Raw genomic sequence first — 18,201 nt, 5'->3', positions numbered from 1 at the left:
TATATTCTGTAAACTAGGTATTCCTATCGTTAATATGCAAAGTGCAGGGTGAACTTTGCAGACTGCTAAGTAATATAATTAAAATTACGTCAGTTTTATTATTTTTCTCAACGTCTTCACATTTCATGGAAATTTTTACAGAGAGAATAACAAAAAACACTGATTAAAAATATATCACCTTTTCAATGCTTAATCTCATTACTGACGTATTGCAAAAATGTCAAGGATTTTAGACTAGAAAATTTCGGTCTTCATTCGTTAAAGATTATTCGTTTTTATACTAATCCGTTTTACCTAAATTACCATTTTTCATGCCCAGAGATAGAAAGATACGTAAAGCATTATAAGGAAAATACTATATAATTAAAGCGCTCCTGTCTCAACGATTATATTTTCGCGAAAGTCAAGCGAGATATTTATTTAGATAAGAACTTTCCTAAACGTGTAACATCCCGTGTGGAAATCTCCCCATCTTATCCCCACTTATTATTGGATTCCAATGAGATTCCCCCAACTAATGAAAACTAAAAGGATTCCAATCTGTCTTTCTAACTTAGAACCTGGTTTTGTTGAATTATTAGGGAAATATAAGTATTTCCGGTCAGTTCCTCGTTAGGAAATCAGGCATTTGCACATGACAGGTTAGGTTAGGTTCAACCCGGTCATTCAACCGGATGCCGATTGGTAATTCCTAGGTCCGTGCTCGGCGCTGCAATCGCGGCTTTAGAGATACCCATAGGGCCATAGGGGAATCCTAGATAATACCTAAAGCGGGAAGCACACACTTCTGCACAACGCATAATAATGCGTAAGCATAAGAAAATTAATTGGTTATACACATGCGCATAAGGAAATAGACCAATCAGTTTTCTTATGCTTACGTATTATGCGTTATGCAAAAGTCTGTGTTCCCCGCTTAATTTTGCGCAATTCTTAATAAATAACGACATAACCTAAAAACAGTGTTCTCAATTCGTTCGCATCAAATTGTGCATTGTGTATTAAGTGTGTAAACATCTTTTTCTTATTAAATATTGTATCGCTCCGATATTAGCGGTTGGCTCTTACTTGTCTTTTACAAGCCTACAATGTATACTGAGAAAGATAGAAGAAAAGCTCGAGAACGAAAACAAATTTACAGACATCTTCAAAAAGAATTACAGCAGGAGATTCAGCAAGCGCATGCAAATAGTAAGTACTTAAATATATACAGGTTCGTCGATTAAATGAGACTAATTTTATATAAACGATTATAAGTAGTTTTATTTTATTGGAAATTCTTCTAGCATTGACACAGCGAATGATACAGTCAATCAATGACTGGAACTATTTGTAAAGATTTTGTCTCGCCTTGCAGGGAGCTTGTCACGGCTTTTGTAGGTTCTTAATATCTTTAAAAAAAGCTTCCTTTTAATCTTTGACCCAACAACAACTGTCTTGTTGTTGACAGATGCTTGCTCATCTACATTTCTGATTTAGCTATTTATCATCACGTCTTGCTCCTGAAATTGAAATTGTCGTAGAAAGGAAGATTTGTCAAACATTATAGACACTGCAAAATGCAATAATAAGCATTTTATAAGCCATTCAATATAAAATCTTCACAATTTGTTCCAATCGTTAACTGACCGTGTCATTCTTTGTATCGATGCTGAAAGACTTTATTTTCAATATAATAAAGTTATCTAAATATAAATAAAAAACAAAATTAATTAGTATGAAATATTGATTGTTTTAGAAACAGTTAGCGATAATAGCGCTACGTATGTTGGTCTTCAAGTTGAAGAGGAAGAAGAAAACTTACATCATAATGATGATGTTTTTGCTGAAAATGTCTGTAATGAATCTTTTGATAATGATGATAATATAGATGTACCAATAAATGAAAATGCAGAGGATACATTAGAAAATCTTAATTTTGAAGAAGGTTTGTAATTAAAAACTCTATATTATAGTAAATATTCTTCATTGATTTTGTAGTTCTTGTTTATGTTAATTTAAGAAAAATTTTTTAGCATTGTGGACACAAGGCTTAAGATAGACTCTGTATGCATGCTCTTAAAGAAGATGTCTGAAATCTGTTGACAATTCTCTAGCAACTTCGAATGAAGTGTGATTGGCCCGCACTCCGCCACAGTCCACTACCTGCATACAGACGTTAACGCCTTTATTGTCAGACACTTTGTGTGTACGTGTACAATAATGAGGAAAAAACGTCTGAACATAAAGAGGAACAAATAGTGCTGAACAATAAGTCTACTAAAAAAAATGCAAGTAAGGTCGAAGAAAAGACAGATAAAATTAATAATGATTTTGACTACAATTCACATGAAACAAAATATAATTTTACTCTAGGTAACTATTGATTCATTAAATAAGTGTTTAATTTTACAAGGTACAATTCAAAAGAAAGCTACAATTCTAATATTATTTTAAACATTTTCTAGAACAAACAGTAATTTTAAATGCTATAACGAAGATACGATTTAGTATAAAAAATATACAACAGGATGTACATTTGATGAAAAACAAACTATTTGGATACGAAATTGGTAAATTGGAAGCAGCTTTAAAGCAACATAAATTGGATATCCCCTTCAATGACTTTGACGCATGGGCTCAATTTTAAATTTTGATCGAGATGGATAAAACTATAAATGATTCTTTTGTAAGTTATATGAAACTAACACTTTCTTTTCCTTATGTTCAAACTAATTAATATTTTTAAGGTTACTACAATTGAGTTATGCTTAGATAAAGTATCTAATAATCCAACAAAAAGCATAACTAATATATTAAAAAAAATTATGACTCGAGCAACGTGTTTAGATAAATGCCCAGTATCCCACATCCTTATTTTCGTGCGAGATCTATGTTACGCTTTTATATGTGTGCGCGCCTGTACGTATTATAGCATAAGTTCTCGCGATCTTCTCGTCCATCACAAACGAAAGTGCTTGCAAATAACTATCAACCGTCATTCTCGTCGTTTGTAACCATTGTAAAATCGTTCTCCGCGCACTCAGGATAAGACCCGTTTACCGCGGGGTACAATCGATAGAGGATTTCGCGCAACATATGGCATCGGTGCGAAGACGATCGTCGTGAACGGTTCGCGAAACGTATTTTTCATTCGTCGAGCCATTACTGTCGTTAAATGTCGATATCGAGACGAGAAATAGCGCCCGTCTGGACACATCGTGCACCAATTATAATGTGGAAATGAACGACCGGGATCGGTCTCGGGGTCAACGAGATTATCTGTCGGTCGTTGAATTATTCGTACGCACGATAATTCGATTCAGGGATGTCATTCGGCACGGGGGACTGAGAGACACCGAAGCGTTCCTTATTTATGGATTACGACCCCACGTTATGAATCGCTTGCTCCGAGACCGTTTCCAGAGGTTTTTTCTCGTTCAAAGAACGCCAATCAAATCCTATCTCCGATCATATTCTCGCCGTTTTTTCCTCTTCGCTACCGCGATGCAATTTTCAAACGAAATTTCGTCCACGTGTATCTTCTATATATTTTTCTTTCCTACGAAGTTCTTGAGCTGAATTAGCATACCGACGAAATGGGCATTGTCCGTCTCATGATAAATTTTGAAGCTTATTATGTGATATATCAATTTTCATTTTATTTCAAATCTAGAAATATTTATTTTGCTCAAGTTAGAAGAATTTATGACCGGCTTCATTTCTTGAAAACTCAATTTTCACCTCATCAATTATTTTTTACATATATACATATTATACATACACACATTGCTAGAAACAGAAAAGTGTATAAATATTAGAGAAAATAATAATTATTGAAATACTCCTGTCTCCACAATCACACGTTAATAAAAATAAATTAATGTTATAAAATATTAATTTAATAAAAGCTCTCGATCGTTGACAATATATTTATATACAATATTTCTGAAATGCAGATTGCACATTATTATATATTATGTAATTTAATTCCCAGAAAAATATAAAAATATAAAATATGTTAATTGTATAATAATGTATTATCTATGGTGTATATCGTGTTTTCTACTTGTAAATTATCCTCAGAGGTTTATGTTTTCGGGTAAAACTACTGCATATTTCAAAATATGTTCTTTTAAATCTTAGATTTTAGTATTGATCAAAATTGTTCGTGTACTTCTTTTCGAATAAATTCCCCAATTATCAAGCACGAATACCTCTCGAAATGAACATTATCGGTTGGAAAATCACGGCTCATGCCGACCGGTGTCGACTGTTATCGTTCTATCACGCGCCGCGGGTACTCGTTAGCAGTTGCCACGCGGCAGCTAATTAATTAAGGAGTTCCTTAATTAAGAACGCGTCCGCCATTAATCGCGATGCGTTCACCGGTACAATCACGGGACCAAAGCGCCGGCAGATAAAGTGACTATAGGCAGGTGACTTTCGTAAAGTTTAAATTGAAGGCACAGACAGATGCTCGTGTACCATTTGTGCGCAATAAAATTACTCGCGTACAATTACTTTTTTCACCGGCGCGGCGTCTGTCTCTACCTACTCGAAAATTGACTCAGTAATGAACACATCAACTCCGATATTTCTCGATATAGCGACTCCGTCATTCATCTTACACTGCTGCGATACTTATACTTATTACTAATCGTTTCGTATTTAAACTTTGCCGATGATCGATGCACACACACAGCAGATAGATTATATCCTTTATAAACGGAGCTATATTTCCGCCGCCCGCGTAATTAGGTATTACATGGATATATGTAATTTCAGTTTGTAAAAAGTTAAGATAAACGTCCCAGTGGCCGGACACATTGAAGAAAAATATTTACTATTTATTTAAACAATTAAAAATGAAAATAATAATTATTGTAAAAAAAAACTTTAATATTTAACAATTAATCGGGAAAAAGAAGTAAACCTAATTAAACATTTTTGTATTTAAAAAAAATTGATTAAATGAGCATGTGTCTGTTGTTTGAGTGTCCGGTGTCCGGATACTGATACATTAAGAATATCAGTAGTCCCAATCGCCGGACGCATGTGCGAACGCAATTTGTTAAAAAATGAGAGGTTAGTGTCATGCAGTGTCGCTTGTTGGAATCGACAGATTTTTGCGTGTAATAATTACATGTTTTTAAAGGCATTAAAACTACTCACCGACAATTTATCTTCATTTACAAATGTTAAGATAAGTATAATTTTTTAATTGGTTGGACACTATGCCACAACCTATTTTAGCTGTCCGGCCACTGGTACATTGACACGCTCCATTACTTATGTAAATATTAAATTATTAATTGATATATATGAGTTAAAATAATTTTTCCCTGCTTAAGGGAATCTTGAGTTTTCGAATAAATACAAATATTTATATTAAACATCTTTCTAAATATTATAAATTGTATTATTTATGACAAATCATGCTTAACCGTCCGGCCACTGGGACGTTTACCTTAACCTTCTCGAAGTATCAAGCCTTTGGCATGACTGATAAAATGCCTGAATTTCAATAACAAATCATTGGGTTCAAATTCGATATTTCGAAAATTCTAAACAAAGCTGATAATTCATTATAAATATAATAAATTATCATAACTTTAATATAATTGTAATAGTTTTATAATTATATAAATGATTTTATATTAAAATTATGATATTTATTATAAATATAATAAATTATCATAATTTTAATATAAAATCATTATCATATAAAGTTCGATTAAGAATGGCTAAGCCGCTGGAATTATCGTTCTTGTGCGTTTAAATGAATAGGATCTCCAACGTAAGAGGAATAACATGTTTCTCTTCGTAGTGAGCACCTTTCAGGCAGGGTTCCGGAGTTCTTACTTCGCGCGTGGATCGCGTGAAGGGAGGTCGAGGGTATAACGCAGCATCGTCGCACTTGGACAAGGACCGTTAGATAGAACGGGAATATGTTGGCGCCTCGTCTTGGCCGCTTTCCAACGTTCTGACGATCGTGTACGCGCGTTACCGATGCGAATCGTCAAACTAACAGGCGACGTCGCCGGCAGCAAGCAGAAACGGCCGCATGCGTGCGGGACGACCTTTTCTCAACAAGTTAGATGATTGCAGCTCTGAAATCCACTGATGAAGATTTCCTATTTCTTTTCGTTGGATTATGTTACATGTATACACCTTTTGTCTGATTTATTTCACTTTCTACAAAGGACTTAGAGCCTTTTCTTAGTCTATTCTAAATCCGCTACTCTTAAGCCCCGATGACGTAAAATTTATTTTTCTCTGAGATAATTTTAATTATTTTATAAAATAATACATACTATTAATACTTTCGATGCATATATAAAAGTTTAATACTCGCGGGGTGAGAAGTTGCGGTTGCGTTCGTTCATGACACCCACGGCAAGGAGAGCAAAGCGAGTGCGACGTCTCCGAGCGACGTAGCGCGCAAGTGCACGCATGTTAGGTATGCGACGCAGCGGGGAGAAAGAACTCGTTGCATTTATAGTTCAGGGTCAGCAGACTCGCGCGCAACTTTGCCCCCCGGACGAATTTGGCCCCTCGCGCCGCGGCTGTTTCTTCGTTCCTTTTGTATTTCTTTTTTTTTTCGGCATGCACTTAACCGCCGACTTTCTCCTTTTCTCGACGAGCCGCGAGTACACCGGTCCACAACTAAAAGTAAAGATCTATAGCTGCTCGAAAAAGATTTGTTGCGTTCAAGCGAGGACCGATTTATATTGTCACAGAAAGAATTCGGAGTGACACTGATGGCTTCGCGAGCCAGTTTGTCGAAACAGATCGCACGAAATTTCAGATTAAAAATGGAATTGTTTTAAGTTTATTATAAATGTCGACGTCGTGATACATTACCTCAATTTAAGATGCTAAACTCGATTATAAATGTCAAGCGAAAAAAAGAAACTTGTCTGCTATAAAGTACTGGGATTTCTCAAAGCATCCTTAGTGCACAGGTCACGAAGGTAATACGTCTTATTTGAAATGGACTAAGTCGCACGCGGTAGGATAAAGGGCGGATCTAAAAGGTAAGACGCACCTGAACCTGACCGCCGCGGCGCGCCGGACTGAAAGTTCTCGCCGCATGTAAACGACTTACGGCCTCGTATACCGCCGCCGAAGCGGGAAAAAGTTTTAACGGTAAAAGTTTCCCGGTAGTTTAATTACTTGGAAACAATTCCACCTCGCTCAACTCTTCCTACCCTAACAGAAGTGCGGCAACTTCCGAAGTGGCCGCACGCACACCCACCAAAACACGCACGCACACACATACACACGTACGCGCGCACTGTTCTTTCACCCTCGCGAAGAGGGATCGGGCTGATCGATTTATTATCTCGGTCGAGTGTTTCCCTATCTCGGAGCTTCCCTGATGAAAGCGTGGAAGTTTCTGCATGCTCATTCATTACAACTGTCTCAAACTGATATCCGATGGAAAGTCGATTAATCGAAGGTCAAAGGTTAATATCGGGAAAGAGGGGAGTTTGCTAATCGTACGTTCGTGTAGTGAAATTTGAGCGATTTTATTTCTTGTGTTTTAATGAATGGTCGATTAATTGTACTAATGTATTACGATAAGAAATGAACGGATTAAGAAACATCAGGTAAACGCATTACTTAGCACTCTGATAATTAGTTCGTAAAGTTTAGTGAAATATTCACGATGATAAAATAAATAAAATAATAAAAAACAGTATCCAGTTATACAAAAAAATAAAATACAATTTAAAAATTTCTGTTGCTGTTGCAATGGCGACATATTAACAAATAAATTTAAACAATTGTAAACAGCATATCAAAATTAATAGTTTTAAATTATTTTGCAGAAAGTTTTACATGTAAAACCTTGTTCATTTTGCACACACACACACACACACACGTTTGTCCTAAATAATTCAAACGTATATCTTCCCTTTAATAAATTTTTCCAATTATATTTGTCATCACGAAATAATAAAATTTCCTGTTCAGAGAGAAATATCTCGCGAAAAGTTCTGCCACGCTCGCGAACATAACTCCTTCACATACGCGAAAGTGAAACGGGAAACTTGAGTCAAAGCTCGGCTGCTCCTTCCAGCAGGGCAAGTTCGGTTAACTCTTCCGCGTAGCTCTTACGAGAAGTTGGACAACGAGCCTCCGTGAAAGATTACTTACAGCGCAGCGGTACGACTCGCGGGAGGGGAAGAGACGCGCGGTCTCGCATTCGCATCCGTTGCCCCCGGAGGAGTGTCGGATGCGCCAATGGCGCCGGAACTTGTTCCCTAACTAAGTTCCCAGCGAGGCCCCTAACGAAGTAAGTTTCCAGTCGTAAAGCGGAAGTGGCCGCTGCAACGCGCTATACCACGTTCGCCGACCAAACTCGCCCGGCTCGCGGGCTCTTAATCGTTTTCGGAATACTCTATCGCATCTCGCGCGTGAAATGTGCAGAACGCCATGGCGGCGAGGAAATTAGGAGGGAAACGAGATAACGGATTGCGTCAATGTACCTTGGTCAGCGGAAATTGTCACCGTATCTCTCGTCGCCCGCGCAAGTTTTATACTTTTTACGTTTCCTCGCGTTTTACATGAAAGTAAGCACACGCGCGAACGAGTAATTAAAGAATACTTACTTTCGGATCATAAATTCTTTCTATACTAAACAAAAACGCTATCTTCGTAGCATGCACGTTTAACTTTCATGTGTCTCAAGGAGTTGAAAAGATGAAATATCTTAATGCCGTATTAACTATGCTACGCATAATGACCGTCTAATTGTAAGATTAATATGAAAATTATAAATTAATATGAAAATTGACATTAACATTAAAAAAAAATTAAAATTGATAAAAGTAATAAATATATATGTTGCAGAAAATTTCAAGAAATTGATTTTTAGCTGTGAGATAATTAATAATTAAACATTAACGCTACATTAGTATTTGTTTGCAAATATAAATTATCACTTTATGATAAATCACAAAGATAATTAAACAATTATTCGTTATATTATGCATAGCGTTACAGTATATCAAGTGGTTAATCTTAAACAATCGGAACAATTGAGATATGTGATATACTTACAGTGAACGGCTTTAACTTCGAATAGTCGACGAAGTCCAGTTTGCGATCTTGCATAAACTCGATCGGCATGGCGTCCTCGTGCAACTCAGCGCGTGCCACGAGAGGATAGAAAGTCTAAAAACAAACATGAGATTTTCGATTATATGTACTATTCCGCATAGAATAACATTTTAGTTCAACCCGTCCAAGCAGCATATTTCTGCATTCAACGCGTGTGCATGCTGTATTTAGCTAATCCAATTTACATCAAAACATAAAAAAAGCTGAATATCATCACAAAAGATAATATAATAACAAAATTTGCACCAGAGCATAAAAAAACAGATATTTAATTCATTTATTTAATGAGAAGATTATATTTTAATTTTATATAAAGTAGGTGGATTTTGGCTGGCGAATTAATTAAAAATCCCAACCGAGATTAATTATTTGATGAAAATAGAATTAGCTTATATGATATAAATAGCATATAAATAAAAAAAATTTATTTAAAAAAAAAACATTCATATTTTATAAAAAAATATTAATTAATAATTTTGACATCATACGCCACCATATTTTCAAGCAAAATTAACTACTATTTAAAAAAAATAGAAATAAATATTAACAATCACGGTAATGATATTTTGGTGATATTTATACAACGTTGCATTCTGCTAGAATTCCTTTATAAAGACCGTATAGAGAAGGCAAAAATTTTAAATTATATAGATGTAATTATTTTTGCGTCGTTGAGTCTTCGCAAAATAATTAAGCTCACTCAATTGAAGCATTAAAATTTTAATGAGAAAAAAAGCGCCGAGCCAATGAAACATGCGGCAGTCTGTTTTGTAGCGGTCGAATTGTGTCGATTATAAAATTTATTCAACAGAAATGAAGAATTGAGTATTTCATTAATTAACCACGAACTGATTAATATTCGAATAGGATCGCGAGCATTCCTCAATTATCATCGTTAAAATATGAGAGATATGCATTAAAAATGGTAAATCGTGATGGCTTTCCTGTATAATTCGAAGGAAATCACACGTGACAGATTATTGCCGGAATTTAATGCGTGAATTATATTGTATTATGCGTGTATCGCATGATGTTTGATAAAAACAATTCTCATAAAAATACTTTCTCGAAAATATTGTATAATTTTTCTAATCTACATTTCTGAACAAGACAAGAAAGTTCTGTCATTTGTAATACGTGTATAAAAAGAAAAAGAACTTGTCTTTCGCTTTCGAAGTCATGTTTAACGAAGATTTAAGAAGAAAAGTCTCTCTTTATTTTTAATATTCAATTTTAATTCTCCTTTTAAAATTTGATATCTCCTTGCAATTTAATTTGTAAAGTAAAATATTAAATGATGGTAAAATTGATCAATGCCTCGATGTATTTTTTTTCTTTCGTTGAGAAAAAACGAAGCAAGGTCGTCCAAGAATTCGTAACAACGTTCATAAAACAATAGATACAGTTTATTTATACTTACGAGAGCTGGCCAAGCAACGGTGTCGGCGACCGCCGTGGCGCCCCTGAGCGGTTTCCCGTTAATGCGGTGCTGATGGTGGTTATTGTTCGCGTGATTGTGATGATCGATGGGGATGAGACTGGCGTGCCTGGGGTCAGGTCGTTCGGCCCAGTAGAGACCTCGTTCAATGAGAAAGAAGGAGAATACGGCATCCCTATGTGGTGACAGCCACTCCCTCCTTTGCCACTCTACGTCGTCGTACTCTACGAGGATCTGCAAGCATATGATCGAACGCTTATATTAAGTGCAAATGTAATATATTGAAGCAACTGGTCAAGAGACAAAGCCTCTATATTTTAGCACTTAACGAAAGTGAGCTGACAATACAAATTAATAATATAATGTTAGATAGGTGTATCTTTATACATATATCTATTTTTCTAGTTATAATAATTAATAATAACATTTTAATAATATTTTCGTGCTCTGATATATAATATCCAAGCATATTTCTGTGAGAAATTTGGTACAAAAAACATTTCGCAAATAATCCTTTCAATTAAACAGCATTAGGAAAATAATTCTCTACATAGTCATTTTTTAAGTTGTAATGTGTCCGTTGTTCCAAAACAAATGCTACATAATGAAGTGAAATCTGTGCAGGTTCTACTTATTCCACGGAATCACGAGGGATTAAGGATTAAACCGTTCTCAACGAGCGGTTATCATGCGAACGGTGCACGGGGCGGAACCTTTTCAGCTATCCACAGTAACAGCCACCAGTTAATTATCAACGCCTATTATCGTGATATTCATACGCTCTTATCGAGCCTCTTGTTTCGCGTTCCTCCCGAAACACACGCAACGAATTAACGCGTCGATGGTGAGATTGTCTCGAATATGCTGTACATATTTATACAAAGGGAGAGAAGACGGTATATAGGAATAACGCAATTAATATGTATTATTCATAACCTCTGGCCTGAAGCAGAAAGTGCTGACTGTCAGGATAACGAGGGGGTTCAGGAAGCGGAATGTGTAGCACGATCCGCACGCTCGGTTTACTCTCAGGCTTTGTCAACGCGACCGAAATTCGGACGCGGGGAGCTGATTCAAATGACGGATAGTCATTCCGTGTTCCGTGGCCTCTGTGAAAGCGCACGCCCTACTGTATTATAGTGTAAATTTAAATAAACGTCTCCTATTTCCGATTTTCCCCAAATTTCGACACAAAGTATATATTTACCATCAAAATTTCAAGCTGAATTTTTGTTAACGTTAAAATCACTTATAAAGTAATTGAAAAATAAAATATTGGCGCCTTTATGCGAAATGTGTTCGCATGATATCGACGAGAAAGATTATTTTCACATCAGATCAGCGCAAGAATGTATGCGTTATATTTGCAGATTAATACTTCGCATCGAGGTATCCGGTTCTAAATTCCCTTGGAATATCGTATATGACATACCACCCCTTCGCCTGTCTGGCGCACTGGGGTCATCGTAATCATAAGGGGAGAGCGTGACTCAATGCGGTCACGGGGCGTCAGCCAATTAATTGATAAATCAGCATTTACGAGCGGAGTGCGCTCATAGAAATCGCCGCGGCGTGACCGCAAATACTCAATTCGGTATCTGACTAATACCGTGCATGATCAGCAGTGCGTTGTAATTATACCGCATATAAGACATGAGATAGAACATGCCAAGTGTTTTAAATGCGAGAAAGTGCCTTGCAAGAACGTAAAAATAAAATATTATTGAAGTGGAATTATTCAATAAAAAGTACAGATCAGAAAGATATTCTGCAAGTAATAATAGAGACATGCGATGACTCAATTTGCCGGCACCAGTAATATATCTAATAATTGTATAACTATCTATTAACGCATCGATCGATGCCGCTTATCTTTCCGGGATCGAAAAAAACCGCGTAGTGTATAAATTTGCATTTGTATGACCGCAGGAAATTAATTGATGTGTTTGGGAATGGCGGGCCGGCCATTTCCAGACTCCGACTACGGTACCGTGACACATCGCTGACATCAATAATAATTCGTAGCCGTTATTAATCGAAGAAACGCGAGATGAGGTACGAGCGAGGCGCGATTTCCGGGTACGTGAGTGCAATGGAGCGTGACGGCGCATAATTGCAAAACGTTAATCGGCTAATTAATAAGTAAATATCTACGGAGCGCAACGGCCGTTAATAATAGGCGAGGGACGCGCCGCGTAAACGATCATACACGGATGATTAATAATAACGTAATCTCGCGCGTTCGCTCGCCCATTCGCTCGCTCGATGCGTTTAATGGCGCTGCTGCTGGCATGCAATCCGAATCGCGGGGGTATTCGGCACCGGCGCGGGGCTATGTCAGGAATTGTAATCCGTTTTCGCAGGAATCTCTCTTCTATATTTCCGTGTCCCGCGCGTCCGGATTACCCGCGCATCGGGGATGCCGCCCGGATGACGTAATCTAAGGCGCGACGAAGCTCTCCCCGGTTTATCAAGAATTCGCGTTGCAACGCCGAGATGTGTTGCAAATATTAATGAAGATTTAAAAAACTGCGAGAATCGCTTTAGCATGTAAATTTGGAGAACCGTGAGTCCTGTTACACGTATTATCACTTTCGTTGTTTCGCTAGAGTTTTATTTAAATGAATATTATGGACTTGACATTTAATTTAACTCTGACTATTATTTTGTAGCAAAACCTATAGTAAATTATTATAATGTAGTAATTTATTTTTACTTTTTCAGAGAGAGAAGTAAGAATAGCCAATATGAATCCAACAAAATTCTGTCGATTGGACAGAGTAGATAATGACAGAACAATTGTCCTCATTATTTTGAAAGAGTGAAAGTAATTTTCGTAGTTTTAATCAATTCTTTCCAAAAGCGTTATATAATTAAAAAAGTAGTACTGTGTGTTAATGTGATTCATCGATACATCCAGTCTATTGATCGAAATCGGTGACGGCATGCAGGAAGAGTCCTTTTCTTTTCTTTCTCTAGTATAGCCATATGAACTATCAGCAATTTATTGACGATGTTAAATAAGTCAAGCGGAAGTACAGTTTATACAAGCCGTCGGGATAATCTTCGTATCAGCCGTATATCGTGTCTCTTAGGGAAGGAAACTTGAGCGAATGGAATGACCAGTTTTCGAATGACCAGAATAAACTATCTTACGACACATGACAGAGAGATCCCAGAACTATCCCAGAGCACGAGAATTATCCCAGAATCGAAGAGCGATCTCTCGCCCATTCGTATCCCAGACGGTCCCGGGGGGGTGTAGCAATATTCCCGGTACCAAGGCTGGTTTTAACCCTTGGTTTCGGGGGACGCTCACCAGGTGGCGATATCTCTCGGAGTGGAGGACCATAATGGCCGCCAAGGCCATCATGCTCCGCCTCTCGTGAACGCCAAGCACCGCCCAGATGGTTTCCCGGGTAACCATCCAGACCGGCCATTTTGCCGTCGCGACCTACCACAACCTTCTCCTACGACCATGGACGGATGGTCTCCCTCCACCGGCTCTGACTCCCTTCCAGTTCTAAACGTCATTCTGCTCCCCCCCTTGTCCCTTTTCGAGTCCCCACTACTAGACAGCTCCCAGTGTGGTACCAGACTCGTGCTTGTTCCAGACGGAGATTAGGAACTGGGCGGCTTCGTTCCACTAATCATCGTCTGTTGTAGACAATGCCAGACATTTAACTATAGTAATAATAAGAAAGAATAGAAAACAGAGCTTACGCATGGAAAAATAACTTAAAAATTCTGAATGTTAGAGAAAATATCTTCAATTAAAGACAAGAGACCCAATTTTATTTATCTTTAATTAAAGTAATTGTCAAAATTACATACTTTGATAAATAAACAAAATCGTTGCTACTTCCTAAAGTGTTTTCTAATAAATGTTAGCAGTCAATAATTAATATCTAAATAATACATAGAAATTTTTAAGGTAATATAAAATCTTAATATTTTCATCTAAAAATTATTAAATATTATCTCTTAAATAAGTATATACATATTGGTATAACAATATGATTATAATTATATCCGCGATATATAATATTTCGCAACATAAACATAAATATAGTTAAATGTCGGCGCATAAAAATAAACAAGCGTGTTAGGCGATCAATCGCGACGGTAAAAACGTTTTATTATTGCTTATTATATCGAGACTTGTACAGAAGAAAGGGGTGAGATAGAATTTTATATTATTTGCTCCACGATATAAAATCTCCTAAGAGAAGTTATACCGAGCAACAAATACCGAGACAGTAGCACATATTTGTAAAGCAAAGAATGTCAATCTTCAATATAAACTGCCTGAAATAGAAAAAGATATAGATAAAAAATTATTATCATTTCAACGCATTAGAATTCACACAAGAAAAATAAAATTGTTAATAATAATAATAATAATTGCAGATTTATTATTAAAAAAAAACAAGAATTCTTGAAACATTTACGTCAAATTTTTTTATCCATTATAATGTATTTTTAACTTTCTCGAATTTACCAAATTAAAGATTTGAGATTTTAAGATTAAACTATATAAAGTTTATTGTCAAATGAGCGATGTCATGTCAATTGATGTCATTTTATCGCTTATTATTCGTTTGCCATATTTGGACAAGACGCATACCTACACTAAATATAAATAGAATTATTATTAGTGCTTAATTATCATTTATGATAAAATTAAAACGTTTAAATAGACATTTCTAGCTTCGGTTAATTCCCATTTTGGCATTTTGCTAATCATATAGAATCGTATTCAGAGATATTGTATTTGAAAATCAGCATAAACAATAATCAATTCTAAAATTAGTATCAAATATAATATTGTTATTACAATATTATGATATTATACTGCATTATATTAAAACACGCGCGATAATAATCACAATGCTTGTAATTTGTCAAAGATATATTGATTCCAAAATTCTTTTATTACTCTTCATGATACTTGCTTAAAAAAAAAAAAAAAATTACGAAAGGTATGCTCAATATTAATATCATCCTATGGGATTTTAATTGATAGAACGAAAAGTTTTAATTGAAAGAGCCGCTCTGCGGCTCTTTCTTGAAAGGTTTATAGGTCTACGGGGATGACGCGCGACCTTGTTCACAGCATCGATTTTTCCATTTTGGCCTCGTTGGCCGCGAACACGAGCGAGAACGGAATATGCGAATGTCAACTATCCAAGCGGAGGTTTCAGCACAGAAGAGAAAGAGAAGAAGAAGACGAGAGAAAGAGAGCACGGTACGTCAATATCCTGTCAAGCGCCGCGCGTGTGCACATATCGATACGGCCGGCCGGCTTCCTGTTATTTCGCCGGCCTTGTTCGCCGGTCGTAACAACGCGCTGCGCCGATCCAATATTCGATCCGCGAGAGACGCGATGACGTAAGTCGCGTCTCTCGTTTCTACACACACACACACACACACACACACACACACACACACACACCTGCGGCCTGCTTCCCGTGCCTGTCGCGAAACGCGATTTCCCTTCTCGCCGCGCGAGAGAACTCGCAGTGGAAACAGCGGGCGCTTGTCAGACACGCGTGAAGCGAACTTTCCCTCGGCTGTCGCATCCTGTCAAGCCGAAACGACGATTTCGGGCGAACTCGCACTCAGCTCCCTGCTGTCAATCATTCCTGACGACTATGACGTGAGGTGATCGCGTCGGATTAAAGAATCTTTATTTACGCTCGTTAATAAAATTTCTTTTATTACACTATTAAACTCCAGGTCAATCCGGCTAACTGCAGCTCAATGAATTTATTCTTAGACATTTGATTAGGATTTTTTCTTATATTCCTATATGGATAGAAAATAATATTTTCTATTCATTTCGAATAATTTGATACTATTATATATCTACATATTCGAAAAAATATCTCTGTACGAATAATTTGATATAGTAACTCATGTAATAACTTATTATCAATGATTTCAGTAATATCCGAACAATTAAATGTCATTATCTATACAAATAATTACTTAAATATAAAAAGAAATGAGATATTCGCTCCACTTTATAAAAAGATAGTGCGTGTATTCGATACTATTCTCTGAAAATTTAAAATAAGAAATAGGTGACCTGACTGCAATATCGATCCGTACAATAATTCAATGATAAGTCACGCCACACGGTCTGTATACGTAACGTAACACCCTTATACCGAAACTTTTCAGCGCTTTTGTAAATTATTCAGAATAAAACGCGGTATTTACACTTCCAATTTTTTATATCATTTTATCACTTATGTACAGTAACAAAAGTAGAGAGAATGGCAATTTCTTTATATTTCCAATAGTGACGCTAAATATGAAATGTGACTCTCCTCATTCGGGTAATCTGTGAGGAATATATAAATTTTAAAAATGTAAATCGAATTTTTTCTTTATTTCCCCTTTTTCTGCGTCGGTTCGCTTCGTTGATTTTCCCAAGTCCATTTTTGCAACGCTTTCTGTGGCCTTATCGTTAAATACTAAATTGGAGGACACGTCAGTCAAAAACTGACTAGCTGTCCGCTCTACCGGCTCTTAATGTCGAGTTGTTATGCCACTTCCCTCGCACGTAAGCGTATTCCGGCGCTTACGAATAGTCAACGACTGATGTGACGTCATGAATACAATAAAGGAGAAACCGCACTACACCAATGGAATAGAAACCACAGCGGCTTTCCAAATCGGCTTTCCGAAAGTCGCCGGATCGAATGGAAAAGTATGCAACGAAAAGAAGAGGTCGATTTAAATTACTAATCAAGAAGTTATATATCAAAAATTAAAGATACCCATGCAGCACGGAGAAAAGTTACGCGTCGTTTTTTCGACGTAAAGTATCAATTATCAGAAAAATTTGTAACGTAATTAAAAAACGGCGATTATATATAGTACAGTTACGACGCTTTTCCATTGAAAACGCAAATAGAATTGTGTGTGTCGCCAATAAAAAGATCGCGAATTCGTCAATGTAAATTACGTGTAAACAACGCCCAGCGCTCTTCGTTTTCACGATTTCGCGATCATTAATATGCGCGATCATCAAACACCACGACGCGATGGGCGTTTCAAATTACTGTGAGAGATCGAGCAGTTTTTAGCAGAAACGATTATATTACACTGTGCGAATATCACCGATGCAGTCGCTCTTTCAATCAATTTGTTTCGAATGGTAATGAAAATAATTCGATTAACATGCATAGATAGTAAACGCCGTGTAACAAGGTTATTAAAACGAACGACAAGCCTTCAACCGTTCAAAATAACATGTGCCCCCTACACTCGAGTGCGAGTCGAATCAACAAGTGGAACAAAAAATTTTTCCAACATGCGTGAAACGATGCATCTGTTTACACATTGTGTTGTAAGTAAACACAAACCCTCGTGACAAATGTAAAATGCTTGATGTGATTTCAGTAAGAGCACACCGAATAACGGAGGAGTGTTACGTTAAAAAGCAGGTGCATGAATATGTTGTAGTAATCTTGCGAGATTAATTCTAATATCTTTTTATTATAAGAGTTACGATTAGAATGAAAAGATAATCATTGCCTATTATAAATGAATAAATAATAACCAATAATAACCAAATGCTGTATTAGTGCACCGTAAAACTTCACTTATAACACGCTAATTACTTAGCTTCAGTAAAGCAT

General features: G+C 36.6%; 1 protein-coding gene and 1 long non-coding RNA gene across 5 annotated transcripts in view; one reads left to right on the top strand and one right to left on the bottom strand.

Annotated features, from left to right (window-relative positions):
* The window catches only part of Kdm3 (Lysine demethylase 3), a 281,688-nt gene that overhangs the window by 221,255 nt on the left and 42,232 nt on the right, over nt 1-18,201 (bottom strand). For all 3 annotated transcript variants that reach the window (XM_071771085.1, XM_071771086.1, XM_071771087.1), the window contains exons 2-3: nt 10,532-10,783; nt 9,052-9,165 (exon numbers count right to left, since the gene is read on the bottom strand). In XM_071771085.1, coding sequence (XP_071627186.1) covers nt 9,052-9,165; nt 10,532-10,783 — 366 coding nt within the window. The remainder of the gene's footprint in view (nt 1-9,051; nt 9,166-10,531; nt 10,784-18,201) is intronic.
* Nucleotides 451-2,817, top strand: LOC139807930 (uncharacterized). Of its 2 annotated transcripts, none has more exons than XR_011730735.1 (5): nt 451-1,191; nt 1,739-1,927; nt 2,016-2,274; nt 2,448-2,668; nt 2,730-2,817. It is a non-coding gene; the product is annotated as an uncharacterized lncRNA (long non-coding RNA). The 2 variants fall into 2 exon arrangements; XR_011730734.1 differs by having other exon boundaries at nt 2,016-2,355.

Source organism: Temnothorax longispinosus, chromosome 2, assembly GCF_030848805.1.
Source record: "Temnothorax longispinosus isolate EJ_2023e chromosome 2, Tlon_JGU_v1, whole genome shotgun sequence".
Lineage (NCBI taxonomy): Eukaryota > Metazoa > Arthropoda > Insecta > Hymenoptera > Formicidae > Temnothorax > Temnothorax longispinosus.
This window is presented reverse-complemented; position numbering and strand designations above follow the sequence as displayed.